We start from the raw sequence: 11,199 nt of genomic DNA, 5'->3' as shown, positions 1-11,199 counted from the left end.
TAAGTCCGTTAAGGTACTGAAGGCACCAAAGCGCCCGACACGCAGTAAAACCCGTTGCAGTAGATACCGACTCATAGCGACCCTATAGGACGGAGTAGAACTGCCCCCATAGGGTTTCCAAGGAGGGCCTGGTGGATTCGAACTGTGGACTTTTCGGTTAGCAGCCGAGCTTTTAACCATTCCGCCACCAGGGTTTCCCAAAACACAGTAGGCACTCAATAAATGGCAACAACTATCGTAATTTTTAGTCCCAGACTCGCTCCTGATTCCGAGGTCGCCCGGCCGAGCCTCCCTGGGCCTCAGTTTCTCCCGTCGCCTCTCTGCCCGCAGCACTGGCTGCGATCGTGTCACGATCTCCCGAGCCGTTCTACACCCCTGGTGGCCGAAGGCCTCGGGGCTTTGACTGCTGAGAAGTCCGGGCTGCGAGAGCGTGGGAAGCTGCCGCTGGGAACCTGCACCCCGGGGCAGCCCCGCCCCGCCCCGCCCCGCCCCGCCCCGCCGCCTCGGTGGCCACGCCCCCCCCGGAGCCGGTCGGCCGGAGCTGTTCCTTTAAGGCAGCCACCGGGCAGAGAGGAGCGCGCTTCGCCTCCTCCGACGCCGCTGAGGTAGCGGCTTCACCTTTAAGGCGGCGCGGGGACTGCTGGGAAGGCCGACGGGATGGAGGCGGTGGGACCGGCTCACGGTTGCGGGTCCCGGTGAAGCGGGGTGGGATCCGGAGCCGGAGCCGGGCCAAGCGGGAGGCTCAGGTCGGCGCGGCCTGATAGGGCCGGGCGGGGGTCAGGCCTAGAGGGGCGGCCTGGAGAGGGGGCGTCGTGGACGCGGCAGGGAGCGCCTGGCGGAGGGGTCGCGGCCGGTGGGGCAGGGGCGCGGCCTTTCCGGGGGCGGGTTGGCATGGCCACCCCGGCCTTGAGGCAGGAGATGTCGTGGGCGCGGCCTGGAGAGATGGGGGACCACCAGGTCTCGGCCCTCCCCAGGAGGGTCTCCGTGGGGTCGGCCTGTCCCGGAGGAGGGCTCCGTGGCTCTGCCGGCATGCTGGGAAGGGGGCTGCCCGGGGGGCTGGGACCGGCCTCTCCCGACCGGGGGTGAGCCCCCACGACCTGCGTAGCACCATCCCCTGGCGCGCCCTGCCCTAGAGAAAGGAATCCCCAGGGAAGCCCCGAGACCAAGCAGCCCATGCCGGCCTGAGCTGGTGGTCTGGGGCCGAATTCAGGTCTGGCCTCACGCCGCACCGCATTGCGTCTCCGGGGCGAGATGAGCCGGGCGCGCCCCCTGTAGGCCGAGCGCGGGCACGGTGCGGGCTGCCGGCCGGAGGACTGGGGCACCTGGGGGACTCAGGCGTTTGGGGACCGCCGGTGTTTACCTAATCCGGGGCGGTCGGCGGTGTGGCCCCAGGCCCGGCGCCCGCCTGCCGCCCTCTCCCTTTCGCAGGCGGCGCGGCCATGGCCACGGCCACGATGGTGCTTCCACGGGAGGAGAAGCTGAGCCAGGACGAGATTGTGCTGGGCACCAAGGCCGTTATCCAGGGGCTGGAGACTCTGCGCGGGGAGCATCGTGCCCTGCTCGCCCCCCTAGTCGCGCACGAGGCCGGTGAGACCGAGCCGGGCTCTCAGGAGCGCTGTGTCCTCCTGCGTCGCTCTCTGGAAGCCATAGAGCTGGGGCTGGGGGAGGCCCAGGTAGGCTGCCTGGGGCACTGAGATGGGAGGGGACAGGAGGAGTGGAGCCTTCCATATAATCTTGGCATCGGAGAAGCAGAATCTGTGCAGGGAACCATCTGTCCCTGGCCCAACTTGGGTTAAAACCAAAAAAAAAAAAAAAACCATTGCTGTGCAGTTGATTCCGACTCATACCGATCCTATAGGATGGAATAGAACTGCTATCCCAGTAAATATCTGTTTCAATGAATGCTCTTTGGGGACCCCAGCCCTGCCCTGCCCCAGGAGTCCCTGATCAGCTTCCATCCAGCACACTGTTCCTGGCTCCCTGCTACCTAGCAGAGATTGGCTGACATAGATGAGCAGAAAGGAAGTCTTTAAAGAAACATGCCCCCAAATTCTTCATTCTTTTATTTATTCATTCGCAGATAAGTTATCAAGTGCCCACTATGTGCCAGGCACTGTTGGGTGCCAGGGATACAGGATCCAACAAGATGCCTGGCCTAGTCCAATAGGAAGAAAGACAAAAACATACATTCACAAATAATTGTTACAAAGTGTGGTAAATTCTAGGAAGAAAAGCAGAAACATATATTCATAAATAATTGTTACAAAGTGTGGTGAATTCTAGAAAGAAAAGAACAAGATTCTGTGGTAACTTATAGTAGGGTTCCTGTTTATTGGTCAGGCAAGTCTTCTCTGAGGAAATGACATTTAAACCAAGGCCTGAAGGAAGGATGAACCAGCCTCCAGAAAAGGGAGGAAGGGGAGAAGTTGCACGTGCAAAGGTCCTGAGGGAGGAAAGATCTCATGGTGATGCAGGATTCTCAGGAAATGGAGAAGCCTTTGGAGGGCTTTACGGGGGCAAGGACCATAGTCTAACTTAGGTTTTAAAAACTCCCTCTGGATGAGGTATACAGAATGAATTACAGTGGGCCCCATAGTTGGCCCAAAGTGGAAGCAAGCGATTAGGAAGCCACTACTGGAATTTAAGTGAGAGATGGTGGCTTGGACTAATGGGGTGGCCATGGAGGTGGAGAGAAAGGGCTAAGTTCTAGATGCTTTTGAGGTAGGCCCGAGGGGACTCTGAGGATCGAGTGAAGGAGACAGGAGGCAGGGCAACTCCCAGGCTTGTGGTTTGAGTAAGTTAAGGGGCCACCAGAGCCTGGGGATGGGTCAGGAGTTCTGTTTGGCCTTGAGTTGGGGCTGCCAGGATGACAGGCAGGTGGACATGTCCACGGGCACTGGGGCATGCCAGGAGTTAAGCTCTGGGGAAAAAAAATTTTTTTCTCCGAGCCCCTGGCTGGCTCTGGGAATCCTGGGCAGGTTGTATTATCTTTGATTTTCTTGTCTTTAAAATAGGAGTTACTCCATCTGCTGTACGCACTTCCAGGCTGTTCAGAGAATGTTTTTAAAAGCTAGCGGTTGTAAAAACACCTGTCATTAGGCATTTGCCAACCAACTAGAAAATGTAGGGCCCAGACTGCCTGGCCCTCTGGAAGGCATGTTTGTGCCTAGGCCTCAGCCACTTGATTCTTGGGTGCAAGATGGACACACGGGCCCCACCCCAGGGTGCACAGACACAGATGGGGAACAGGGTGGTAGAGGGTGCCGGAAGCCCAGTATGAGATGGAACAGAGGGGAAGGAGCCTGGAAGGCTGAGTGGGGTTTCAGCAGAGGCGAAAGGAGGGAGGGCATTTTAAGCAGAGGGAAGAACCTATCCCACGACCCCCCAGTAGGAAGAGCCTGGAAGCTCAGGAAAGGGGAGAGGGGTAGGGCCTCAGTCGGAGGCCCTGGATCTCCTTACCTGCCGCTGTGGTTGCACAGACCATCTGGAGCTTCAGGGTTCCCACCTTTCCCTCCCTGGGAGCTTCAGAAGGACAGGGGTACCCTGACCCTTGGGCAGAGCTCAGGATGGGGTCTTTCAGCCGGGGCTCTGGAGCAAGGTTGCAGGAGAAGGCTTTTAGTTGCCCACTCTGGGTGAGAATGGACAGTGGGAATGGCGGAGTAGAGGCTATGGCTGCAGGGGCCTGAGTATCACCCCCAGGAGAGATGAAGAACAGTTCGCTAGCCTGTGGAGAGCACAGCACCCAGCTAGCCCTCTTCCTGCTCAGAACACCCTGTCAAGGGGGGCAGTGCACCATCAATGCAGATGCCAAGCTGAGACCCAGGAAAGGGGTGGACTTGGTCAGGGTCCAGCAGGGCCAGACTGGGAGCCCAGGGCTCCCTACTCCAGAAAGGAGTCTGGGGAGCCCAGGCCTCCTGGGCTCAGGCCTTGGACTGGTCTGTTAGGGGCCTTGGGGGAAGTGTCCTAGCCAGGCCTGGCTCTTCCTGGGGTCCGAGAGCTCCGGCAGGCCCAGGCTGGAGGCCCCCGCTGTGAGGTGGACAGGGCTCTGATCCTCATCCCACTGGCCGCCACAGGTGATCCTGGCACTGTCAAGCCACCTGGGGGCTGTAGAGTCGGAGAAGCAGAAACTGCGGGCTCAGGTGCGGCGCCTGGTGCAGGAGAACCAATGGCTGCGCGAGGAGCTGGCGGGGACGCAGCAGAAGCTGCAGCGCAGCGAGCAGGCTGTGGCCCAGCTTGAGGAGGAGAAGCAGCACCTGCAGTTCATGAGCCAAATCCGCAAGTTGGATGAGGACACCTCCCCCAGCGTGAGCCGGGTCAGCTGCCAGCTGCACTGGGCAAGGGGCCTGGGGGCAGGGAGGGGTGGCCCACTGACCCCCAACTTCCTCCCTGACACCAGGCCTGTCTTCCCTCCAGGAGGAGAAGGGGGATGTCCCCAAAGACTCTCTGGATGACCTGTTTCCCAATGAGGACGAGCAGGGCCCAGGTGCTGACGGGCAGTTGGTTCTGGAGTAGGAGGGTGGGAAGCCGTATGAATTCCTGGTCCTGGGACCCCAGGGGTCCCAGGAAATGGGGGCCGAGTGGCCACCATGCTCTTTCCTGCCTCATTTCTGACCCCAACACCCTGCCTGTGAGATCTTAAGAGGCCGGTTCTTCCATGTTGCCTTCCCGCCTCCACCCCCCCAGCTTTCTGAGGGGGCAGTTAAGAGCTCTGGAGCAGCTGGGCCTGTTGCAAGTTGCTGTGACCACTGGTAGTTTCTTCTCCTCCCCGAGGCGCCCCCACCCCGGGCGGCTGCAGATCACCCTGAGGGCGAAGGAGGAGGAGCCGCATGCGCAGTGCCGGGCTGGGGCCAGCTTGCCTTGCCTGAACTATTGAGCACCTACCCGAGCCTTCATTCTGCAGATGAGGAGGCTGGGCTCAGAGGTTAGATGATTTGCTCTAGGACACACAGCTTGACGTATGGAGCAGGGACTCCAAACTCGCTCATTCTGTGGCCTCCCTGCAGGTGGGCAGGCTTGGGGTGACGACTCCTCTACAGATGGGGAAATCGAGCCAGAGCGGTTAGTGACTTGCCCAGAGCCACCTGGGCTGGCCCAGCCCCATCAGTAGATGGTACATCTGACTTCTTGCCCTTGGCCCTGCAGCCCCCAGCCCTGGCGGAGGGGATGTGGCCGCCCAGCATGGAGGCTATGAAATCCCGGCCCGGCTCCGCACCCTGCACAACCTGGTGATCCAGTACGCGTCGCAGGGCCGCTATGAGGTGGCCGTGCCACTCTGTAAGCAGGCACTCGAGGACCTAGAAAAGACGTCGGGCCATGACCACCCCGATGTGGCCACCATGCTGAACATCCTGGCACTGGTGTATCGGTGAGTCACAAACCCTCAGAGCTTGCTACCGGCCAGGGCTTGGGCCTTGCTGGGAGGCGACAGAAACTTATACTTGGAGGGCCAAGCCACAGGAAGTCTCCAGACATGAATAGCTCAGTCTAGTGGAGGAGTAAGACTTGGATATAACCAAGGGGGCAGCCCAGGAGGACTCGGGGGTACCGGGATGTCACCATGGCTTCTCCAGGGCTTAAGTGGGGCCTTTGGTGAGAGATGAGTTTGCCTAGAACACAAGAGGGTCAAGAGAGGTTTCCCTGCAGAAAGCAGCCTGGGCAGAGGCAAGGACGGATATGGAGCCAACGGCACTGGAGGGATGGGGGTGGGAAAACTTTCTCAGGGTCTGGGTGTGAGGCAGTCGGGGGAGGCCCAGGGAGTTCAGAGCACACCCCACCCTGGTGCCCTGAACAGGGGGAAGGAGCTCCCAGAAGGCATAGGCTGGCCAGGTTTCCCAATGCTCTGGGTCAGGCCCCCTCACGCCCACTCATCAGTAAATACAGGAGTAACCACAGGGGTCACGGGGCACTGGGCAGGGGGCCTTTGGGCTGGAGGACAGCCCTTACTGTGCTCCTGCCCGCTGCCAGGGATCAGAACAAGTACAAAGAGGCCGCCCATCTGCTCAACGACGCCCTGGCCATCCGAGAGAAGACGCTAGGCAAGGACCACCCAGCTGTGAGTGAGGACAGGGTAGGGGGTGGGGCTGTCTCAGCCCTTGAGCTCCCAGGCCCCAGAACCCCTGCCAAGCTGGGCCCTGGGCCATGGAGCCTCCACTCTCCCCAACCCCAGGTGGCCGCAACACTGAACAACCTGGCAGTTCTGTATGGCAAGCGGGGCAAGTACAAGGAGGCAGAGCCACTGTGCAAGCGGGCACTGGAGATCCGGGAGAAGGTGGGACCGGGCGGGGGCGGGGTGGTGGACAGGCAGGGGGCTGGGGAGCCAGGCAGGCCCTGCGTGGCCACTGGTTCCCTGAGCCCGGCCCTGGCTCCCATCCCAGGTCCTGGGCAAGTTCCACCCCGATGTGGCCAAGCAGCTGAGCAACCTGGCTCTGCTGTGCCAGAACCAGGGCAAAGCCGAGGAAGTGGAGTACTACTACCGGCGGGCCCTAGAGATCTACGCCACCCGCCTTGGGCCCGACGACCCTAATGTGGCCAAGACCAAGAACAACCTGGTGCCCCAGGGATCGGAGGGCTGTGGGAGGCCAGGATGAGGGAGGAAGAGCAGAGGGGTGGGGTGGGGAGAGGAAAAGGCTGGCTGTCTAGATTCTGCTCACACGCTGGGCCTCTGCCCCCAGGCCTCCTGCTACCTAAAACAGGGCAAGTATCAGGACGCCGAGACCCTGTACAAGGAGATCCTCACACGCGCTCACGAGAAGGAGTTTGGCTCTGTCAATGGTGAGCCCCGGCCCATGCAGCCACCAGCACCCAGCCTCACCTCCAGCGTGTGCACACAGCCACACACACATATAACTAACACAGGAACTCACACACAGAACTCATGAGGGAGATCACGCACAGAACTCACACATAGCTCACATGGGAGCACACACAATTCACATGGGAGCACACACAGGACTCAGCTCACACAGGAGCACACATAGAACTCACAGCTCACTCAGGAGCACACAGAACTCACGGCTCACATGGGAGCACACACAGGACTCAGCTCACACGGGAGCACACACAGAACTCACACAGCTCACACAGAAGCACACACAGGACTCACACAGCTCACATGGGAGCTTATGCACAGAACTCACAACTCACGGGAGCACATACAGAACTCAGCTCACATGGGAGTACACACAGCTCACACGGGAGCACACACAGCTCACACGGGACCACACACAGCTCACACGGGACCACACACAGGACTCACGGCTCACATGGGAGCACACACAGGACTCAGCTCACACAGGAGCACACATACAACTCACAGCTCACACGGCACACACACAGGACTCACAGCTCACAGGGGAGCACACACACAACTCACACAGCTCACATGGGAGCACACACAGAACTCACACACAGCTTACATGGGCACACAGGACTCAGCTCACAGGAGCACACACACAACTCACAGCTCGCACGGGAGCACACACAGGACTCACAGCTCACACAGGATTCACAGCTCCCACATGGGAGCACACACAGGACTCACACAGAACTCACGTACACAGGAGCTCACACAGAGAACTCACAGCCTCAAGGCCCTGCTGTGCAGTCCTCACTGCACGCCCCATACTCTCGCCCTGGAGTCTCTGCCCCTTTATCCACTGGGCCATACCTACACACCTTAAGGACCCAGCCCAAGTGTCCCCCCTCCAAGAAGCAATCTTCTGGCCCCCAGTGGTCAGTCAGTCATTTTCAGCTCTGGGGTCCCTTGGAGCCTGGCCCATTACTCACGTCTTGGGCTGTGGGCCAGAGGTGCAAAGGGTCTGTCCCCCACCTGTCCCCCACTTAACAGCAAGCTCCTGAGTACAGGCCCACACTGTGCTTGTCTCTGTGTCCAGAGGGGTCTGTTTTGTACTCGTTTAACAAAGCCTGACCCTGGCACTTCCTGGTGCCCCCGCCCTAAACCCCAGCAATGTCTAGCAGGAGGGGCTCTGTGAGAGTCTGGTGGTAGCCCCCTTTCTTCCCCTAGGGGACAACAAGCCCATCTGGATGCATGCAGAGGAACGGGAGGAGAGCAAGGTAGCTATGCAGGGCAGGGAGGCTGGGAGGCTGGGAGGCTGGGATGCGGGGAGGGGAGTACCTTCTCCCCCTGCCCTGACCATTCTCCCCCCAGGATAAGCACCGGGACAGCACCCCATATGGGGAATACGGCAGCTGGTACAAGGCCTGCAAAGTAGACAGGTGAGGGCAGTAGGGACAAGGCAGGAGGCAGAGCAGGTAGCAGGGAGCCAGCATCCTGGGTGGGGGCTGCCCACTCCTGGAACATACCCCTCTTTTATGCCAGCCTCTTTCCAGGTCAGGCCAAGGCCACCTGTCCCAAGAAGGCATTCTGCCCCCAGGACAGCCTGATTATTTCTCCCTCCTGGGTCTGTCAGCTGTTCAGTCTGGGAGCAGCATCCTTCCAGAGTCCTGGGGCCAGGTCTCCAGCCCTGGGGTGATTCCCCCAAGCTAGAAGTCTGTAACGACTCAACAGGCAGAAGCAGCTCAGATTCTAGTTTGCCCAATGGTTCCTCAGGGCCCACTGTGGGCTAGGTGCCCACTGGGTCCTAGGGAACATAGAGGTTGAATTGTCCCACTGTCCTACCCACAGTCCCACGGTCAACACCACCCTGCGCAGCTTGGGGGCCCTGTACCGGCGCCAAGGCAAGCTAGAAGCCGCACACACGCTAGAGGACTGCGCCAGCCGTAGCCGCAAGCAGGTGGGGCTATATGTGTGGGGGCATAGCAGGGACCTCTGTGGCCCCCTGTGTGACCCACACAGGCCTGATGCTCCCACCCTCCCTCAGGGCCTGGACCCTGCCAGTCAGACCAAGGTGGTGGAGCTGCTGAAAGATGGCAGTGGGGGGCGCAGAGACCGCCGCAGCAGCCGAGACGTGGCTGGGGGGGCCAGGCCTCGGGCTGAGTCTGACCTGGAGGACCCAGGGCCCCCAGCTGAGTGGAGTGGGGTGAGTGTGCGGCCGGGGTGGGCAGAAGGCATAGTGCCTTGCAGATAGAGACGAGCCTGTCCCCTACAGGACGGCAGCGGTTCCTTGCGGCGCAGTGGCTCCTTTGGGAAGCTCCGGGATGCCCTGAGGCGAAGCAGTGAGATGCTGGTAAAGAAGCTGCAGGGAGGTGGCCCCCAGGAGCCCCCTAACCCCAGGTGAGCCCCCATCCAGATTCAGCACCTCAAAAACTCACCAACACCCACCAACCGCAGATGAGCCCTGACCCAGAACAAGTACCACTGACCCACCATCCACTGAGTCTGCCCCCTTCCAGCATCCTCCCCCAGCTCCAGCCTGATCCCCTTCCCTGCATTCCCCCAGTTCTACCCTGGGCAAGCCCCACCATCCTCTCTCCTCAGGATGAAGCGGGCCAGCTCCCTCAACTTCCTCAACAAGAGTGCGGAGGAGCCAGTCCAGGTAGGGCCAGGTGGGTCCCCAGCAGGGGGCAGCTGAGGCCAGGCCCTGCTCTAGGGCCCAGAGGACCAAGGCTGCATGCACCACATGCTCCATAGGCCCCAGGTCCCACTCCTTCCCAAGCACCTCTAGTCACCTAGCAACATTTCCTGTCTGCATCCTGGCTTTGGGGTAGACAGGGGAGGCAGATGAGAGAAGCCCAGCCCTGGCCCTGGGGTGGACATATAAGTGGCCAGTGCCAGCACAGTTGCTGTGGAGATGGGCCTGAGAGCCAGAGCACCGGGATGTGGCCTCTGCCTTGCTCCGGGGCCTTTGGCTGCCTTTGGCCCTTCAGGTCAAGGGAGCTCAGACAGGCGGCAGCATGGCCTGAGTTGCTGCCCCCTCTGCCCACAGCCTGGAGGCATGGGCCTCTCTGACAGCCGCACCCTCAGCTCCAGCTCCATGGACCTCTCCCGGCGAAGCTCCCTCGTGGGCTAATGCTGAAGGGGCAGCCGGTCGCCAGAGCCTCCACCGGCATTGCCCCCCAGCCCTGCGCATGGGCCTGCTGCTTGTCCTGCCTGTCTCTCCCAAGGACCCCTGTCTTTTCTGTTCAATCTCAGGGTAACCCCCTTCCTTGTCATCTCAGCCTGAGTCTCAGAGGCTAGGCCTGCCCGCTCCAGCCCCACCCCTTATTTATTCCTGCCAGCAGGGCCCCTCTTCCCAAGCCGCAGGGACAGTGGGAAGGTGCTGGCTGAGTCTTTAAGGTAGACTCAGCGGCTGCCCTCCCCGAGACGCCGAGCTAAGAACACCAAGCACCTGCGGTCCCTTCAGCACCTTGCCCTCCCCCGGCCGTTGCTTCTGTATATAGAGAAATAAATTATTGGCCGCCCCCCCACCCCCACCCCACTATTCCCGGGTACTGCCCGGGCTGCCCGCTCCTTGCCCTTCTCTAGTGGTACCGCCCAGGCCTTAATCACCCCCATTCCGCGCGGTGGTATCTCCCAGGCGCCACAGCTCGAGGGGCGGTGCCTCCCCAAGGGTTCCCTAGGTCTTCTCGAGCTCCCGGCTTCAGAGGGGCGGGCCTCCTCCGCCATCGCCCTGAGCCATAGCTAGGGGACCTCCCTGTCCTCTCACTGCCGGGCCCTGCCTCGCACCCCGGCCTTATGCACTGCCCCTCCTGCCCGGCCCCGCCCAGGCAGGCCTGACTCCGCCCCGGGCCCAGCCCACCGAGCCGTTCCGCCACGCCCCTCCCACACCTGCAGCTTCTCGCGAGGGGCTGCCACGGTTGGGAAGTGAGGTGGTCGCTCTTTATTTTCAGATATTGCTGTAGAAATAAAGACGGTTTCAATCTGAGCTGGGCTTGTTTGGGGGGCGAAGATTGAGGGTGGAGAGACGGGTCGGGAGAGGTCGCGTGTGAGTGGCAAGTGTGTGTGTGTGCGTGTTGTTCGCGTCCGGTACCCGGGCCGCTGGGACCCAAATATACTGCTCCTTGCCCGGAATTGTTTGGGGGCCTCAGATTCCGAATCCGGAAGTCTCCCAAGAAGGCAACCTCCATTTCTAGGGTTATAGAGAGCGGGGACTTTGAGCCCTGCCCCTTCTTAAGCTGTTCGACCTTGAACGAATTCTATGAGTCTCGATATTTCTCATCTATAAAATGTGGGTGATGACACTCTCCTCCTGGGGCTGCGCTGTGAGTTACGAGATCCCAGCACACGGAAAACTCTAGATGAATGAACATCATCTTTTGCCGGCACCCACTTTCTCATCT

At 60.6% G+C, this 11,199-nt stretch overlaps 1 protein-coding gene across 5 annotated transcripts; it reads left to right on the top strand.

The window, feature by feature from the left end:
* Window positions 1-532: 532 nt before the first annotated feature.
* On the top strand, window positions 533-10,784 carry KLC2 (kinesin light chain 2). Of its 5 annotated transcripts, XM_064287757.1 has the most exons (16): window positions 619-746; window positions 1,393-1,673; window positions 4,074-4,313; window positions 4,414-4,483; window positions 5,143-5,365; window positions 5,965-6,052; window positions 6,167-6,268; window positions 6,375-6,548; window positions 6,672-6,771; window positions 8,024-8,073; window positions 8,168-8,235; window positions 8,645-8,753; window positions 8,841-8,999; window positions 9,069-9,193; window positions 9,398-9,455; window positions 9,846-10,784. In XM_064287757.1, exons 2-16 carry the CDS (start codon window positions 1,440-1,442, stop codon window positions 9,927-9,929), a joined length of 1,884 nt encoding a protein of 627 aa, XP_064143827.1. In that variant the 5' UTR covers window positions 619-746; window positions 1,393-1,439; the 3' UTR covers window positions 9,930-10,784. The 5 variants fall into 5 exon arrangements, with proteins under 5 accessions (XP_064143826.1, XP_064143824.1, XP_064143827.1 ...); XM_064287756.1 differs by lacking the exon at window positions 619-746 and adding an exon at window positions 533-605 and having other exon boundaries at window positions 1,429-1,673; window positions 8,645-8,999; XM_064287754.1 differs by lacking the exon at window positions 619-746 and adding an exon at window positions 578-605 and having other exon boundaries at window positions 8,645-8,999.
* Window positions 10,785-11,199: the final 415 nt, after the last annotated feature.

Source organism: Loxodonta africana, chromosome 7, assembly GCF_030014295.1.
Source record: "Loxodonta africana isolate mLoxAfr1 chromosome 7, mLoxAfr1.hap2, whole genome shotgun sequence".
Classification (NCBI taxonomy): Eukaryota; Metazoa; Chordata; class Mammalia; order Proboscidea; family Elephantidae; genus Loxodonta; species Loxodonta africana.
This window is presented reverse-complemented; position numbering and strand designations above follow the sequence as displayed.